The following is a 20,094-nucleotide window of genomic DNA, read 5'->3' as shown; positions in this document are numbered from 1 at the left end:
GTGAGTTTCTTTACCTAATTACACCAAGGCCACTGATGCATATTGACTGCTTCATAGAGAAATGTCAGGATAATTTGAGCCCTGAAGGTTGTGTTAGAACATATTTCAGCAAGAAAAACTCAGAAACAAATCTCAGAACTTGTTTCTATTAATGTCCTGGGGAGAGAATGCAATTCTCCATCTGGTTCCTGCTAATAACTAACCAACAAAACTCCAAGAGGTATATCATTTTCTAGAGAAATTTTGAAGACAGTGTCCCCATCCACACTGTGTCTGATGTGCTCATTTTGTTATTTATAGAAGGCCAGATGAGCAGATTTAAGGCCACTCCAGAGAAACTTCCAACTGCTTTTCAAAATTCCCATATGGCAATGAAGTGAAACAAAGATATTCTTTTTCTTTTCTTTTCTTTAAAACAACTTACAATTTAAAAAAACTTAACAGCTAGAAAACAGCTCAAAGTAAAAATGGTCAGTGTTTAAAATAAGCTTCAAACCCAAAAGTCTGTCATTTTAAGCCCAGTAAATGCAAAGAACCTAATGTGTGTTCTTAAGCTGTCACACCTGTTCAGCGACTCTATCATTGCTACTAACACTGTAGACCCTTTGGTTGTTAAACAGTACAGTGGTGACCACAGCTCTAAGATTTGCATGTTGCCACTCAACCACCAATCTAATTGTGATCATACAGATCAGTACATGCAAAGGTCCCTGTTCCAGTATCATTGACCTAACTCTGTTTACACTTCCTGACTTCAGCCTTTCCATCTTTCTTAATTTTTTTTTTTTAAATCTTGTCTAATGGAGAGCCTTTTTAAAATGCCATCAACAGTCTCTCCCTTTTGAGCATATCCCTTCAATCCTCAAAAAACCAAGTTACCAAATTTATTTTAGTAAGTTTGAAAAAAAGAATACAAGCTCAATTTTTCTCAGTTTTCACTAAATTTTCACTGCTTGGATTTCTAATCCTAACTAACCATTTTTTTTTCCTCTTTTGTCTCTTTTTATTTAAATTAGAAACAATTTTGTTTTACATATCAATCCCAGTTCCTTCTCCATTCCCTGCTCCCCTGCCCTCCCCCACTGACCCTCCTCCGTGTCTAGGCTGAGAGAGTATCCTTCTATATGGAATGGGCTCCCAAAGTCCATTTGTACACTAGAGAGATAAATATTTTTCTACTACCTATAGAGTGATTGTCCAGGCCTCCTAACTGAAATCCATGTTCGGGGGCCTTGGTCGGTCCTAAGCTGGTTTCCCAGCTATCAGTCTGGAGTCCATGAGCTTCCCCTTGTTCAGGTCAACTGTTTCCGTGGGTTTCTCCAGCCTAGTCTTGACCCCTTTGCTCATCACTCCTCCCTCTCTGCAACTGGATTCTGCTCAGTGCTTAGCTGTGTGTGTGTCTGCTTCAGCTTCCAGGAAGACTCCAGGATGGCATACAAGGCACTAACTAACCTTTTTTTTGTAGTCTGGACAGAGTGGTATTTGTATCAACTCAAGCTTCCCCATCCTCTCAATATTGACATTCTTTGTAACTATATTATGGAGTCTTTCTTAGAGGAACCCAGTTGAAATTAAACTAGCCATAGATTCATATGCCTCTCATCCAAGTGTGGGTAATTACAGTCAATACATACCACAGATTAATAGGATATTCTATCACATTTAATTTATAGTTTGCCAATTTTTAAATCCCTACACATAGGTTGTCTCAGCAGTTAAGAGTATTTGTTGATATTTCAGAGACTGAGGTTTAGTTCCCAGCACTCACAGGATGACTCACAACCATCTGTAACTCCAGCTCCACAGATCGACACCTTCTTCTGACTCATGTTGCCACAAGGTACACACATGCAGGCAAACACTTGTACACATAAAATAAAATAAGTAAATCTTTAAAATATTAAATTTCTAAATGTTCTGTTTTACCTTCTATAAAGGCCCAACCTTTATGGTTTGATTTTAGTTGCTTAAACATAAGATATATTGGTTAATGTGAATGAATGAAAGCAGGCTGGTTTCAACTTAGGAGAGGGACACAGTAAAGAATTACTAATTTTTAGCTCAATAATCTAAAAATGCCAACATTTCATATGCATAGGACTTACCACCAAGCGGCAGGAGGAAAAACCATACTCCTTACAAATGGCGCCCACGTGGCTAATAAGAATTTCCACTTAAAATTTAACAAAAGCTTAAAAAAGGGTTTTAGAAACAAAAGAACAGAGACAAGCCAAATTTCTTGGTAGCAGCATTTTTCTCTTGCGAGAGACAAGCAGATTGCACAGCTCCTTTAGGGAAGATTCCTGACTCAGCATAAGCGGCAAAAAACCACACGGCTTTTAAGAAGCACTGCTAACAATTTATTGGTGTGTATGAGAGCTTGCAATGGCAGTGACCATATCTCCAAGCCACATGCAGACCAAGGTGGTGTCCACAGCTCTCATTGCTGGCGGTAAAATAGCCACGGCCATGTTTGATAAACCGTGCAGAAACAACTATGACTTTCATTTTAGCAATATTGTTTTTTACCAGATAAAAGACTTGTGGCCAGAAAAAGATAAACATTTACAGTAAAGACAGATTAATATTAAGAAAAACCTCTAAAGGTTTATAGTGTGTTTTAAAATATACGTAGACCTGGGAGAAAAAAAGAATAAACTGGTTTTAAAAAGAGAAACTGGGTGTGGTAGCACATGCCTTTAATCCCAGCACTCAGGAGACAGAGGCAAGCAGATAGATCTCTGTGATTTCAAAGTTAACCTGGTATGCAGAATAAATTCCAGGACAGATAAAAGTTACACAGACAAACCCTGTCTTAAAAAATACAAAAGAAACAGAATAATAAAAAAAGCCACAGATGGAGAGAATTTGTATACTGTACTGTATTATATTGTCTTTGTATTGTTTGACTGCTAAGGAAACAACAACTGTTAAAGGAAATGCTGATGGATCAATCCAAATTATATATTTTAAAAATGCTTTGACTCCAAAATTTAAGTCTAAGGACAAGTTACTGGGGAAAAGGATTTCTATTTTTGTTTCCACAGAAAATGAAAAGCTGTGGAGTCCTTCTAGACTAATGTGGTTTGATCACGCCAGACCGCCTGAAACAGAGTACCAGGTGATCCTACATTCAAAACAGGCAAGGCAGCCTTGCAGACTACAGCCGAGATATCTGCATCTTCTTAGGATCCCCATGACAGCGCCCCCTGTCAGCAGGAAGTAGTTTGGAAAGAATATTGTTTATAAATGTTTGTTTTCATTTAAATGGGGTTAGTTATAAATGGTTAATGACCACAATCAATCTCTTTTTAAAGGTAAAAAGGGACTTATGGTATAGATATGAATACTTTGTGTTGGAATGGATTTCATTTATTGATACAATTTAAGGTCAATTTTGTGATATATATATATATATATATATATATATATATATATATATATATATATTTCTCCTTTTGTTTAGGTATTGTGTTTATATAGCTCATTTAAAAATGTAATGTATAATTCAATACAGATTATAGATAGTACCTATGATAGTCAAATATTATAGTTAAGTTAGTTAGGATTTCTAGGTATACAGACATGTATTTGAGATGGATAGGCATTCCTCAAACCTTTCAAAGACCTACAGAATATGGCATTTAAAATATTTTAGGGTTTTTCTTGACAGTGAGGCACAAATGCTCCTGGCAACATCTCCTTTGTCAAAAAGGAAGATGGACATTGAAGAAACTCGTTATGGAGTTTACTTCCAATATGTCAAGACTAGCCATTTGGACAAGATACTGCTCTTGTTTGGATTGTTTGACTTTATGTTGTATAAACTGGACATGCAGGACTCACAGAAAAGTGACTGCTGATTCAAGATGGACATTGCTACAGAGTTCCTGCTTCATGGAAGAGTCTGCCAGACAGTCTGCAGGACACAGAGAAAAGTGACTGACAAGCTGCCAATAAAAGAAGACACTTTAAAGTTTCCTGTTTTGCTGAAGAGTCTGCCAGACACACTATGGCCTATGGGCTGAAGATGGAAGATTACAAAAGAACTTCGGGTGACCAGGCAATGAGTTGTCTCTGTCATTTCTAGAGTTATACACTATCCTTCTATGGTCTTTGAAGGAGTTGAAGACAGATAGTTATGGTTGTAGTTTTTCTTAGTTAGGATTACAGATAAGTTACATAGACTTTAGACATAGGCTAGATGATGGAATATTTTCTTAAATCTTAATTTCTTAAATGTTAATGGACTAAATATTGTTAACTGTGATTCTTATTTGATAACTGTTATGTGACATATTTTGCTATGTTAAGGTTAAAACCCTTCTTTTTATTTAGACAGAAAAGAGGAGATGATGGGAGATGCCATTATATATATATGTTTCTCATACTGGTTAATGAATAAAGCACTGTTGGCCAATAAGAAATGAAGATAGGAGGGACTAGGAGACAAGGAGGAAAGAGGAAGTAGTAAGGAGGGGTCAGCATGGAGAGACCAGGGAGACCAGACGCCTGCCCCACTCCCTGGTAAGGAGACCACGTGGAAATACATAGAAATGGGTTAATAATTAAGACAGAGCTAGCCGATAAGAAACAAGTAACTGGCCAACAGAATTGTATCTAATACAGAGTCTCTGTGTGTTAATTGGGGCTGGCAGTGGGACAAGACCAGCGGCGGCTGGCGGAAAAACCCTACTCCTTACAACCTTCTATAAAGGCCCAACCTTAAGGTACTTACTCATGGTTTGATTTTAGTTGCTTAAACATAAGATATATTGGTTAATGTGAATGAATGAAAGCAGGCTGTTTTCAATTTGGGAGAAGGACACAGTAAAGAATTACTAATTTTTAGCTCAATAGTCTAAAAATTCCAACTATACATAGGACTTAACCTCTTGTCCCAGTTAGTTGTGTTTTGTTTGTTTGGTTTTTCTGTTTTGGTCAGCTTGACAAAATACTAGAGCAATTTGAATCTGAGAAGAGGGACTGGCCCATGGGGAATTTTTTGGTTTAATGATTGATGTGGGAGGACGCTGTCCACTGTGAGTGGATCTACCCCTTGGCAGGTGGTTCTAGGTTGTATAGGAAAGCAAGGTGAGCAAGCCAGTGTTCTTTCTTGCTTCAGATTCCTGTTCTAAATTCCTGCCTTGTTATCTCTCCAGGCCTCAATGATGGACTCTCCACTGTAATCCAATTGAACTCTTTCCTCTTTAAACTGGCCCAGCATTTTATAACAAAAATCCCCATAGCAAGAAGCACAGGGGATCTAATAATGAAATAAATTGCAAAAGGTTGATATTCTTGAATGTTTCTGCATTCCCCTAGATTATGGCAGTCTATGAGAACAGCTTCTTTGCTGAAGCCTTCCCCAAAACAAGATTTTTTCTTTAATACTAGCTAAAGTAAAGCTTCATTTTCTATGATATAAAAGGGAAATGGAAATGACAATCTACTTGTAGACTGAAGATAGAAACTGTCATGTTTAGTCTGGAAGCTGGCAGGTGTAACTCACATGACTGAGCTGTTGAAATGCACTGTTATTAGCCTTCAAGAACTAGATTTTGATGGTCTGTTCCATTTTTGCCTTTCTGCGGAGAAACTGAATTATTTAATAGCCGTTAAACAGTATCACAAAATGTTTTTTCCTACATAGGTATTCCAGGCAAATATTGAAGATATGAAGATTACATTCTGAAACAGATCTGAGGAAATTTTTATGTTTTCCATTTTTCTGGAAATGGGATAACATAATCACCCATTAACATCATTTTATGAAGAATTCTTTTCTGCTTAACTATCGAACTTGCTTTGTGAATCAGATGACTATAAATCTTGTTTCTTTCCTCCCCTTTCTGGATTGGCAATGCTTTTCTTCCTTTTTTCTCACAGAATATAATTAATTCCATGGCATGTGTGGCTTTTCTTGTAGGTAACTCTGTACCCTCAGAATGAGTTCAAGTTAATGAAATTAAACTTTTTGATGGAGTAGCTGACCCAACTGTCTTACAAATTATAATAGAAATAGCTTCCATGTCAAAAAGTCTGGGAATAAACACTTAAGCTCCCTCTGTCTTTTCCAAGTTCTTCCTTTCAGATTAATTACAACTTTTATTAGTCAAACCCAACAGGGAGGCATAACTCTTGGTCAAAGAGAGACATTTAATGAGTTGTCTAGGCATTTGGGTTTTATGTTTCCCACTGGTGACAATTTGGAGGTAATATGAGTACTCTCCAGCCAGTTAGTTTAGGAAAACATTACATTGGAACTTAAAGCCAGGAATACATTTCTTCACTTGTCACCAAGTTCTTTGGGCTTTCTGCAGCTTCAGAGGCTAGAAAGGGGATCCTAAAATAGGTTTCCATACAAATACTGGATTAAACAGTCTTACATACTGAAAGAAATGCTACATTTGGGGAGGTGTCACATTTTATTTAGGACAAATAAGTTCTAAAGCTCTGTAGTAAAGCAAGATAATGGCAGTTAACTATAGAGTGCTTAATACTCCTTAGGAAAAGATCTTAAATATTCTTTCTGAAAAGAGAATTGATGGTTATGCTGAAAAGCCTGGTTGTGGTAATTACCCCCCCCCTGTCTCTGTCTGTCTGTCTCTCTCTCCATGTCCCTCCTTCTCTTCCCTCCCTCTCTCCCTTTCCCTCTCTCTCTATGTGTACATGGGTATCCAAATACCACATTATGTACTACAGTTGTATCCAGCCTTTACTTTGCAAACATGCTATCAAAGATCTGGAAAAGAAATAAAGGTTTCATATGCACACTACTAAAATGGATAATACAAGTTATGTAGTTATTTGTTAATGGGGTATTTATTTATTTGTTTATTTATATAGATGTAGTCAGGTTGCCTCAAACTCACTAGTTAGCCGAGGACTATCTTGAATAGCATATCACTCTATCTCTCCTTCCCAAGTACTTGGATTTTAGGCATGCACCACAGTGACTGGAAATAATTTATTTTGAGAAAAGACTATCTGGAACCTAGACATCAATTTATTTTGCCAATTTATTTAAAGGACTGCTTTTTAAAATAGAGATTTATAATTTGCCTCACTAGTAAAATAAGTTTAATAATGTATGCATTTATTCCTTTGGTTACTTTCGTTGATGCTATTTTCTTAGGAGAAATGCTTTCAGAATTTACTGGATACTAGCATACAACATGAAACTACTAAAAACATAAAGCAATAATACCTACTGTTATCAGTAGAAAGGAAAGTTATAATCATTTCAAGGTACTTGGATGGTGTTCCATGGAATCCTGAATTCTTAGTTTAAAATGTCAGTCTCTGCTTCCTACTTCTAATGTGGGATCATGTCCATTTACTGGAAGGAGGTGAGAAGTATCCTCCCAGTGATTTTCCTACATCTGGTTGTCATAGGCATATCTTTTAAGTCTTTGTTTTTCTCTTGTATTGTTCAAATATATATTTACTGTTTGTCACCTTGGGCAGTTTGATATTGATAACAAGCTTTGTTGTGATTGCCATCAGCTGCAGGAGTCCTCAGACCTTGGCTAGCTGATTAGACAGTCCATGTATTTCTCTTTTAGAAACACAAGTTTAAGATTCTGGGAGAACTTCTAAACGGCTAAAAATATGCTTATTTTATTTCTGATTCCACATATTTTTTTTGGGTGAGACTTAATTGAGGCTATTTACTGTATCCTTTTATTTTTAACATTTTGGAAAAGGAAGTAGGGAACACTTCCATGAAAGATGAGTAGAAGCAAAACTAGGTACTTCTGCTGATTCTGAGTGGGAACTTGAATAGGTACAGCCAAGCTAGATTTGTCTTTGGGAGGGTCACACTTTCTGTTTCTCCTCCTTTGATAATGAGTTAAGGTAACCCAGGCATTAGATAAAAAATACCCCAGCAGTTCATTTTCCTGGAAATTCACAGTATCAGCAGATATGGCATGCCATGGTTGTTTTCACATCAGCAGTTTCTAAATAGGAAAGCCAATTAAAGAGTTCACCCTTTCTAAATTATTCTTTTCTCCCTGCTCACCATTTGCTACAAAAATGAAAAGCAAGTTCTACACAATGCATTGGTAATCTTTGTTGTTTTTTCTGCTAACCAATTAAAAAAAAAGGGGTAATAAAAATGGAAAAGGATAAATAGACATTAGCAGTAATTCAGAAGTTTTTATTTGTCTGTTAACTAGGGAAATTCTTTTTCTTGTAACTAGAAACACTTTTTTTTTTTTAACTAGAAAAAGAAAGACTTAAGTAAAGTACCCAAGAATTTAGTACACAACAGACACTCAATGACGGTTTTATAAATGAATTGTTGATTGACTTATATCCATAATACTTCTGCTGTTACTGAATTATGAACTACCTAATGGCCGTTGATACTCCAATCATCTAGTAGTGATTGCTTTGGTACATTCTTTCTACAGAAGGAGTTGAGCAGAAATCTCCAAATATTTGGTCATGTAAATTCTGTTGGTATATACACATATATGTATGTGTGAATGCTTGAGTGTGGAACAGTATACATACACACATATGTACCAAGACACAACTTCATATTTTATTATATACATACAACTGTTTTCTGTGTCAATCTACATGCCACTAATAATATTGTGTTTAAGGTATACATCACAATATTTTAAAAGAAGGATTCCCAACACCCAATACATCACTTCAGTGTACTTCAGTTAGCATAATCCAAATTTGTAGACCATTTAAATGAAAGTAATTTTTCATTATTTCTTCATTGTTTTGCCCAGCCATCAGTTTCCCTGGCAACAGACTACATCACTGAAGTATCATCTTTGCTTTATGTAGCAAGAAGATTCTATTTCCATCTTGGGAACTCTAGCATCTCTACATATGTTGACCCTAGTCATAAGGAATCCTAGTTGCCTGTGTGCCAGACATTAAAGAAGGAATTATGTCAACCTTCATATTCATGGTGACAATTCTTTTGTGTTGGAAAGTGGGTTTATTTCCTCACAAGAAATCTGAAGCTCATGAAGGCAAATTATCCATATCAACAAATTCCTTATGTGTAAGTAACTTGGATGAGGTCCTGACTATCTCTTTAAGTATACTGTTTGTGCACGCTAAGGTGGACACACTAAAGGCTAAAACCTAAGAACTTTTAGTGTCTTACTGACTAGGCAGTGGGAACCCAGGCAGAATTTTACCTCTGCCTGTTTCCTATCCACAGACTCTTCTTGTCCCTGGTATGTCTGCCTGTTGATTTCCTGAGACTTCAGTGCTCTTGCAATTGTACTGTCTCATAGGAGCTGTGAGCTAACACTAAATCCATTGGTACTTTCTCTGGGATGCTTTTAGTTTATTCACTCCTAGGTTGTTCACTCTCAGGAATTATCTGGCAATTCTCTATTCTTGTACATTAACCTCTTCTATGGAGTTTTCCCTTATGAGACAATTTTACATGATAAAATGTGGGATGACTGGCACCTAAGGGGCATTAGTGTAAGGGACATTAGTGTAGGGTAACAAGGACTAAATTACTCTCAGCAAAATTTGCACTTGCTAGCAGCATCCTGGAATCCCAAAGACTTTGGAAAAGGCACTGCAGTTCTGGATAATAGGAATTAATTGTATTTTCACATTGTTGAACTCATGGTAATACACTAGCATGCTAGGAAACTTCAAAATGATACTGGGAGGCAAGTGTCTTGTTATCTGCACTTTATATAAAATAGATCTCATAAACTAAGACTGAGATTAAAGGGAATGTTTTCAACATCAATAGAAATGTCTGGATACATGAACACTGTGCGAATTGTGACATGATTTCAAGGCCTTATCAGAAGATGAAAACATGAGATTATTTGCCTTGAGAATGGGGAAACTGAACAAGATTGAAAGAGGATTTAATAAATCTTCAACCCTATGAGGAACAATAGTACACAGTCTGCATTGCCAGCCTGTTCTTTATTTCCAGAGAGATAAAGCCAAGAGATTAACATCAGGATGAGTGAGTTAGATTAACTCTATGGCAGAATAGCTTGATGTCAAGGGTGCTGTTTTAGAAAACTCCACCAAGAAAATAAAGAAGGTAATTTCAGAAAAAACTTTCCTATTTATGAGTAGTTTATGCAGTTGGTTAAATGATTCAACTATTGATACTTGACAACCGATATCTATCAGGCTTTTTAAAAAGGTACCTAGAGTTTGGTAGATTAAAAAAAAAAAAAAAAAAAACCTAATCACAAGCAACATCACAAGAGGAATGTATCTTGGGAGTTCATAAGAAAATCCTGCTGCATTTAAAGTCATCAAGAAAATGCTCAGGTTAAACACACCACAGATCACAATTTTAGTGAGTGAAAAGAGTCTGATATGGTTGCATGTGGATGTTTACTTGTGTTTGTATTTTTTAGGAAAGGGATGAACATTTTATTTCAAGGACAAACATGCAAGAACACAGAAACAATGTACATAAAATAGAGGAATTTAATTTACTAAAAATGAATAGCAAGCTAGTAGATGATATCTTCAAGGGAAAAATAATCCAAGGGAATAGAGTTACAAAGAGAACTTGAAATAAAAAGATAAAAAAGAGCAGGAAAAAAAAGTTACTCAAGTGCCATTTCAATTGTGCTTCTCCTCCTTTACTTCCTTTTTCTTCATGGCTTAATCTTCTTTGAAAACTGCAATCCTTTTTCTTCAGCCTCTTGAGTACTAGGGTTATGTAAATGTATCATTATGCCTGGATCATTTATAATTTCAATAGATAATGCTGCACATATGGCAAACACTAGAATCACTGAACCAGTATATTCCACTTTTACGAAGTTTACAATTCACAGGTAGACAACACTGAGAAGCATATTTTGAATAACTACAACAGACAAAAAAGGCTTCAGAGGACATGAACCTCAGGGCAAAGACAAGGAGATGATGGAAGAAGTTAAGGGGATGATAGTTTGAGATAAAAGATTTGAAGAAGTAAGTAGAAGCCAATTCTATTAACAATACACAGAACGGGAGAATATGTTTTCTTCAGGGATGAGCCCTGATAGATTATCCAATACCAAGTAATCAGTCCTAAACACATTTATGTACCATCAACACTATATAGACTCAATAGATTCTCTTACTATGTATGTATGTATCATCTATCCATTATCTATGTATCTATCTACCTATGTATCTATCATCTCTTATCTATATCTGTACCTGTATCTATATCTTATCTATGTATACATGTAACAATAATGAAGAAGTCATAAATTTGAGGAGTGGAGCCATATGAAGACAGGGTTATAAGAGAGAAAAATAGAAATGTAAATAAAGTACAATGTATAAAATTCTCAAAGTAAATCTTAAAAACTAATAACAACACAAGTGGATATACAGAATGGGAAGTCCTTCAATGAATTTAAATATGGTGACATAAATGTAATTGGATTCAGGAAAACCCATCAGTTGTTCAAGATGCAGAATAGATAAAAATAGAGTAAAGTTTACATGGAAAATGAATTAGTTCAAAAGATGGTTTAGTATTCTAAGGGGACAGATGATGATATCCAGGCTCAATCAAATTATGGTTGTTGGGATGGAGATAAATAAACCAATGGACACCTAGTTTTAAAATTAGAGATGCTGGAGATAGTAGTAACAGGTCTTATCAACTAGAGTTTCTGCATAGCTCAAGAGAAGTTATGATCCTACATGTTTGTAGAACTGAATTGGATGGCATGAGTGTTTTCAGAGCAGTAGATACGGAAAGGGAGTTGAATTTCAAGGAAGCATCAGGAGATACCTTTGAGAGCTTAAGTAGATAGTTCAATAAAGAGTAAGATTTGCAATATTGAAGCTCCTCTGATCTGTGGTTTAAGATATTAATATGTACACTCCCCAAATGAGGACAGAACAAAATGAGAAGCATAAGTGATGTTAATCAGATAAAGAGTATACAACAAATAAAGAAAACAAGGCAGAAGGTATCTAAAAAACTCTGGGGTCTTGGGAAACTCTCAGTCCATGAAGTCCTTGTCTCTCAAGAATGAAGACATGAGTTCAATCTCTAGGACCCACAAAAAAAAATGTTGAGATTTCGACATGTACACATATTCCAAAGAATGGAGAGGCAAGGATTTTGTAAGTTCACTGGCCAGCCCATCTAACTTAATTGTGAGAACCAGACCAGTGTGATTCCATCTCAAAGGTAAAGGGGAAGACCCATAAGGATGACATCTGAGGTGGTTTTATGGCCTCTACACACATATACACATATATACAAATGTGCACATGCACCCCAATACCATGTGAACATATATGCATACAAAACACACAAATACACACACACAACAAAAAGAAACTCTAAGAAATAACAAACATGATGAGAATATGATATGAAGTTGTCTTCACAGAATTTGGGTGGGCAGAAGGAAAATAGGATGAGTGAAGAGCTAAGACAAGAAGGAAAGACTATTCAACAGGAAGAATTGATTCACAGTGTCTGGTGATGCTGAGGCCAGATAGGAAAAGGCTACAATGTTCATGACATCATCAGATGGCAAAGGGCAAGTTTCTTTGGTGGATCTTCATCTCACTGCAAGGCACAGTATCTGTATCTGGCATCCTATTGGAGAGTACTCGATTCTGTTCCTGACTGAGGGTGGCTTCCTTTCCCTCCCTAATAAGATGAATTCTACTTTGTGCTTTCATCCACATAATAGATCTGTGTGCTGCTGCTGAAGGGACTGAACTGCTGTCCTGAAATGAAAATTTCTCTTTCCAAAACACTCTGCTCCAAACTCTGAGTATACTTATTTCCTATTATCAACTTGATTTCATTTTCAATCAATTTAGCCTATTTCTCTATTGGTGCTATCCTTGAAGACATGGAGTGGCTTTGATGAATTGTGCAGTTTAAAGATAGCAACCTCAAAACAGAAACAATGTTTTTAGTTTGGTAGCAAAAGTGATTCTCCTAACACTATCAAAACATGAATTAATTTACTTTTGAAAATCAGAACTCTAATGAGAATGTAAGCAAGAAGAGCTAGTTACCATGTGCTTTAGATTAAACTTTAAAAGTGGAAAGAATTAATTACCTTTTTCGCCTTCACTTTCAAAGGACAATCTCCTTCTTTGTAGTTTACCGGTGTCTCCTTCAGAATCATTTATGGATTGGGACTGCAGAAAAAGATCAGTCTTTGTTAATGGAAATCAAATGTGGAAATAGAAGATTATTCAACTTGAGTACAATGTATTATCAGTGGACTCTACTATGTCAAATCACATCAATGGCTTTAAATCGTAAGACTCACATTTTTGGCCAGTAGTTAGAATAATTTGCTTGAAGGTTGTCTCTAAATTGTAAAACAGATTAATAGAATAATTCTAGTGGCTTCACACTTTGTTTGGGGAAACCATAGTTTGTAGAAGTTAAGAAATGTTGGAGTTTATAGACAAAGCTTTCCACATAAAGGAATATTTTATGTATAACATGGAAAACTTTGAAAATTTTAATTATTTAGAAAAATAGAAGAACATGTATTATTACCAGAAAAATATATGAATTCATTAACAGTAACCAGGATGCATAAATTTCTTAGTAAGGAACATAAGGCTAAATTTTATAATAAGCATATGATTGAAGTCAATAGATACTGTGTTGAAAGACCTGTATTACACTTGCTTCAACTCCTCCTTCTGGTTTGTCTGTACAACAGCAATCTTGTAAATCAAACCAGAAGCCCCTGCACTGTTCATTTGGGTGCCATCTGAACAACATGTCAAAGGCGTTACCTGAGGCTCATAGTTGCTTTTTAGACAAGACCACAATGAGGTTGGTGCCATCTGACTGAGATCACAATGAAGCATTCAATTAAAACTATTATGAGAACATATTTTTAAGAACTGGAGACATTTTACCATATGTTTTATTTATTTTTTTCCTGTATTTGTTCAAAAGGAGTTAGCTCAATTGCTGAATGAGAACACTGAATGACCACCTGATAACCCTGGAGACTGCTGTTTCCTAAGTCTCTCTGAGTGCATGGAGATGACTGCAACTCCATGGGGACTTATTCTAACATCTTTTGCCTAAATACTGTCTTAGGTAGCTTTTCTATAAAATACATATTCAAATTCACTGGGTAACTACTAAGTACTCAATGCTTGATTTATGATAAAAGGGCATTTAGAATTGTAATAAAATTTCTGAAATTTGGGGAACTAACCTAGTTATAAATTGTGAGCTACAATGTAAGTTGTCTTCCCACAGACAATACTAGTTTGTAGATCACAACCCACAGTGGAGCATAGTAAGCGGCACAGCCTCAGAATCGTTATAGATTGGGTAATGTGTAGAATTAAAAAGACAGTATTGTTTCTATTAGACCATATTTTATTCATTCCATAGTCCAGACTTTTACTCTATTTTAAGAGTTAATTAATTCATATTTCATTAAATTGAAAATTGAGTTTAGTATTAATCTGAACTTGAATCAGGCTAATATTTTCAATATTATAGGTTACTCAATAGCAGCTGATGTGATTGAAATAATAGATGATGGAATATTTCACCCTCTATGTAAGATTAAACTCCTTTAAGGAATTTTTAAAATTGCTTGAAACCATTCATTTTCCTACAAGTAATATAATGTAAACCAAGACTCTAAAAATTTCTAAAAGGTCAGATTTAATTGACATTTTAAAAGTTATTCAACATATTTTAATACTGAATTCCTGCCCTATTATTTATTAATTTCAATATTCAGCTGGCCTTTTCTCTCAGTACTTAATACTGATACATTTTCATTGCAGTCTTTTGCTTGTTGGTTTTGGAAGCACTGGGCAAATCTATGATGTTTCTGAAACAGGAAGGTCAGCAGTCTCTTCTACCTTTGTGCTTTCATGTCTCAGGTTGAAAGTCAGTTCTAGATTAGTCAGAAAGTGGTCAGAGAACTCCGGATACATATCCAAGACCTCCAGTAAGTCTTCTCGCTGGATCTTATGTAGGTCACAATATGTGAGCGCTCTTACATCTGCGTTAGACTTGCCAGGCTTGGCATAAAGATGAACCATTTCCCCGAAGATATCATTTTTCCCTAAACAAACAAAAAATAAAAACAAAAGAAGAGAAAAGAAAGAAAAGAGGAAGAGAGAATTAATGTTTTTTTTTATAAAAGTAGAAAGGGACACTAACAACTGACAAATCATTGAACCAGATTTCAAAATAAGATCCTATACCAGCAGGTGCACAGAGAGCAAAAGTCTGTCCTGACTGTATAATGTGGTCTTCTTAAAAGAAACGTGTTCTGTTATAATTTCTTTCATTTCTTCATTTAGGTTCCTTTGCTAAGCATGCAGGACCTAGAGGATGCTTTCCTTTTGTTACATTCCTGAGTGCTACCTATGGTATGGATCTCGCCATACTTTCAGGTAGAAGTGTTCTGATGCTGTCAGTTCAGGAACGTGAGAGGCTGAAGTGAATTGGATTCATGTTCTTTCTGTTCAGCAGGGTCGATCATGTTTGGAACTTTTGCCAGTTAACAGCTCCACCATTTCTCAGCACTCACAGATATGGCCAAGGGATATCAATACAAAGTCTTTCCTCAAGTCACCAGTTTTTAATCTAACTTCGAAGTATTTATCCTTTTGTTTACATTATTTAGCAGTATGCCCTCCACATATGTAGTCTGGGTTTGGTCACCTGCTTTCTGCTCTGAGACTTTATCCCCTTTGCTCTTCTACAAATACTGGGGTCATTTCAGTATCTGAATTCTGGCCCTCCAATCACCACTGCTTACCCATGTGCTGTTTGATTTTTAGTTTTATTCAAAGATTAAGAATAACCTATATTTTCTAAGGATCATGTAGGTGCCAGGTACTGTGACAAATGTTTATTTATATTATGTATATGTGTTTTTGCATATGTATGTCTATTATACCTTAAATCTGTGAAGATGTGACTATTTTCAAAAATTTATTAATAGTGAAACAAAATTATAGAGGAGAACTGAATAGCATAAAGTCATTTTTCAGTTGGGTGAAATGGAGGAAGGAAAAACAGCCAGGATTAAAACCCATGCCCTTTGATACCAAAATCAATATCTTTACCTGTCTAAGACATCAAACTTCCCAATATTTCTCAAAACTTCATGGTCATTGTCCTGTTTCTGAATATCAAGGTACTCACATGGTATATTCCCTTAGTAATTATTGATAGACTACATCATGAAGTCACCTTTAAAGGTCATTAGTAGCAGTGCAAAATCTTACTTTCTTCACATATCCTGAAGCTTCTTCATGGATTAAAATTCTTCTCTGTGTGCATTATGTTAGCTTTTGGTGGATTACCATTTATGTCCTCTATTTTGGGGAGCTACCAGGGATGTTTACGCAATAAAGCTCCAACAAGTCAAAAATGCTGGAATGTTTTTATTTTAAATGAGAATTTAATAAGGAGAAGTCAAACACCATATACTAATAATTAGAGAGAAGGCATTAGGCACAGTTTAAATAAATACTTAGTAGATTTTGAAAACCATAATGAATACTAATACTTTTTTATGTGAACATACATGGAAATTGGGACCACAAAAGAGAAGCTTTCTAAATTCTTTAGCTTGGATGGCTTAGACTAAACATTTTTTTTTTTAAATGACTCTGAACTGTATTTGCATGGGTTTATATTTTAATTATCTTTTGTGAATATAGATGAGCAAGGAGGAAGCTCTGTGACACTGAGCAGCACTTTATACTTACTGCTGTTTAAGCACAGAAGATAGGTGTTTTTCACACAGACATCAGGACAGGCAGGCTTAACGATCAGCCTCAGCTTTCCTTGATAACACACCAAAGCAAGCTGTCAATGTCAAATTCAGTGAAAACTTCCTTTTGATGAGTGGCCTTGAGGTGACCTAGGATGCTTTTGTTCCTTGACTCTTTATTGGTTTGGAAATCAAATTATGTATCTTCCCAATCTGTGAATTGTTTTGACTGTAATAATGACAACATTATAGAAATATCAAGGGAATCACTAAAATCTCTCTGTGTAGGGCATCTAGCGAGGCACACTTTGAATCTGTCCAACAACAGATAGATAATGCCCACAAGTTAATGTTCAGATGTGAGAACTGAGGGCTGAGTGTAAAGAAGCCATCAGCTGCACATATTGATTGAATGATGGATAGATAAGACACAGGGATGAACATGGGGCTTTGACTGTGCTAGGCGAGGCTCTGCCTCCCATCTATATCTCCAGACCCATATGTCTAATAATCCATCGATCTGTGTATTAAATCTACGTGAAAACTACATTTTCATAGACACGGGAAGTGGTGTTACTGTGGGGAAGGGGGATTTTTGATCCTGCAACCATATGTTCAGAAAGAAAGATAATAGAGTTGTTGCTGGTTTTTTTTCCCTGTTCTATTCTTCATTACCCTAAGAGTCCAAAGAAATACTTAAGTTCATATAAAGTGGGTTCATTTTTAAAGAGACAGATTGGACTAAACATGAATGTTCCTTTACATTCCAACCCAAGTATTACTCATTTTGTACCCTGTCATCTCTATCCTAATGTTATACTCATGATTTCATTCTGTTAAGTAATGACTCTCATTTTTTTCCTAAGGGTATACAGCAGATAAATGAAATTCTTTAAAATATAAACTTAGCTCATGCTACTGTAGGCACATGATGTCTACAACACTAAGTATTTATATTAACATGCTAAGGGATCACCCATGAAGCCAAGGTCTCACACGAAAAGGAAAATGTCAACTATTTTTGTATATTTGGCCTCAAATGTCTAAGTAGCTGCCAAAAGCTGAAGAGACAAACAAGAATGCTAACATATTAAACAAAACTTGAGGTATTAAAATATGTTTTTGCATGGTTAATTTGATATGAAACAAATTGAAACAAATCCTTAAGATGACCACTGTAGAGTGCTTATCAACCAGCCGATCTGTTGTTCTGTCATTCTAAACTAATGATTGGTTGCAACCACTCATAACTGGCGATGCCATTATTTCATGCTAAAACACTCACCAAGAATAGCTACCACTATGTCATCCTTGAGGATTTCGATAGAGCCTCTGGATAAGAAATACAGTGCAGTTAGAACATCCCCACAGTGAACCAGGGTGTCTCCTGGAGGGGCGTGGGTGGTTTTGAACTTCATTGCCAAAGCTCTAAGGCAGCCTTTACTTGCTCCTCGAAAGGCTTTGCAGTTTTGCAGCAAAGTCTGGTTTAGATGCAGGCAAATGTCAGCTTGTAAACATTCTGGAAATCCCTTTAAGACCTGGAAGGAACAAATAAAGAGTTTGATACTACCAGAACACCAGGCATTTCAACTTGAAATAAAGTCTATTTCTTGCTCACAGATCTGAAGATGCAGTAACTGTCACAAGGGAGATTTTATAATGCATCTAGTTTGCTTCCCCTAATGAATATTTGGTTTGCTATGCATGTCAGAAGTTTTAGCTCTTTATTGTTCTGTGAATTAACTGCAGACATTCAGTTCACCCCAAATGCTGTCTCATTAAAATGTAATACCTACACATTTCTTATTACTTCTCTTAGACAGCACTAAGTTATGCAGTATCATATTGTGCATAGATGTAATGCAATGTGACAATCAAAAGGACACTGCTAAAAGGAAATACAATCCAAACAATGAGAAATCTTTTGAAAGAATTTTAAATCAATTTAAATTACCATACACCTTAGTTGATGCAGCTTTGGTATTTGAAAATAGAACTGATTCAATGTTCTTAGTCAACTCTACCTGCACTAGTCATGTTTTTTATACATATTTTTTATACTAAATATTTTGACAAACACTGAAAATAAAAGAAAGGAGAACAGTTGATGTACTTTGAAAGTAAAATTTAGTTTTTAGTAAGAGAAATGGTGCTACTTTTGAAAACTTACTGGTTAATTTGAAACCCAAGGAATAGATTAAACAATAATTTTTGGTAAATGTCCTTCAGTTTGAATTAACTAAAGTGCTGTTTTACAAAATTATCAATATGCAATGGGTTGGGGACATTCTTCAATTCTTTAAGTGTGTCAAGCTTTGGTTTTTTATATTGACTTTCCCCTGAAAGTATAAATAGTATATATTGGGGGAAGATGGAAGGAAAATTGAACAGAACAATTTACAGGATAATATTGCATTTAGAGTTTTTTCTTCTTTTGATTTTTATTGGTTCAACCTTAGTATATAATTCAATATACCCCCCAAATTATCATAAATCGGCTATAATATAATTCAAGTATATCTAATCCATAAAGAAACTTCAAATTCAATTATATTTAAGGTAAATTACAATTGTCAGTGTTTGAAATACTAAAGCAACTTCAGTGATCCAACTTCTACCAAGCTACCATGTGACAAAGTCTCTGAATTGAGGAAAGGCTCATTAACATTTGTGAAACACAGAGGCCACATTTTTGTTATTGTTTTATTCATCTACTGAGAGTAAAGTGTATTTTGGGAGAAAATCCATGAAAATAAAAATTTTCATAAATATGCCACAATTTGATTCTTGTGCAAGTCACTTCACCCATCCATGTTTTTTTTCTACAAGTTTACGATCTTCATAATACAGACTTAGTTATATTATCGCCACATAGTGTTCCAGTTATCAAATTTTGCTTACCAGCTCTATGCTGCCAACACTTTCACTCTGAAAGTTTTCTGTTACCTAACTTGGGTTCAGTAGAATTCAAGCCTTCCTGTTGTGTGAGTTTTTGGGCATGCATCTTCAAACATCCTCTTATCTACAACTTCAGGTTTCATCAGTCTTAATAGACCCCTCCAAGTTTTCTTGCTTGGGCTGCAGACTCCTCCAATATAACTACCTCTAATTGCCTAATCCTGTCTCTGAAGCCTAGTGCTTTTATCTTAGTCTTATGGAGCCCTACATTAATTTATGTTTCCGCATGGACTGCTCTTTTCCATCATGTACATTTGAAATTATTGCTTTGAAATTATTCTTTGACAAGTTGGGTCAAGCTGGAGATAACCTTAGTTTGGATACTGTTTTCTGAATTAAGAGCCACTTTCTTTTGGGACTCAATAGGATGAAAAACACCAGTTCACTGGCTTTTGCATGCGTC

At 35.6% G+C, this 20,094-nt stretch overlaps 1 protein-coding gene across 1 annotated transcript in view; it reads right to left on the bottom strand.

Moving 5' to 3' along the window:
- The window catches only part of Kcnh7 (potassium voltage-gated channel subfamily H member 7), a 450,110-nt gene that overhangs the window by 18,806 nt on the left and 411,210 nt on the right, over nt 1-20,094 (bottom strand). Inside the window, exons 10-12 of the mRNA XM_051184574.1 lie at nt 18,019-18,271; nt 14,863-15,068; nt 13,068-13,149 (exon numbers count right to left, since the gene is read on the bottom strand). Of these exons, the coding sequence (XP_051040531.1) occupies nt 13,068-13,149; nt 14,863-15,068; nt 18,019-18,271 (541 nt within the window). The remainder of the gene's footprint in view (nt 1-13,067; nt 13,150-14,862; nt 15,069-18,018; nt 18,272-20,094) is intronic.

The sequence above is a fragment of the Phodopus roborovskii genome, unplaced genomic scaffold, assembly GCF_943737965.1.
Source record: "Phodopus roborovskii unplaced genomic scaffold, PHOROB, whole genome shotgun sequence".
Classification (NCBI taxonomy): Eukaryota; Metazoa; Chordata; class Mammalia; order Rodentia; family Cricetidae; genus Phodopus; species Phodopus roborovskii.
The sequence above is the reverse complement of the archived record's forward strand: the minus strand, read 5'-3'. Positions and strand labels throughout refer to the sequence as shown.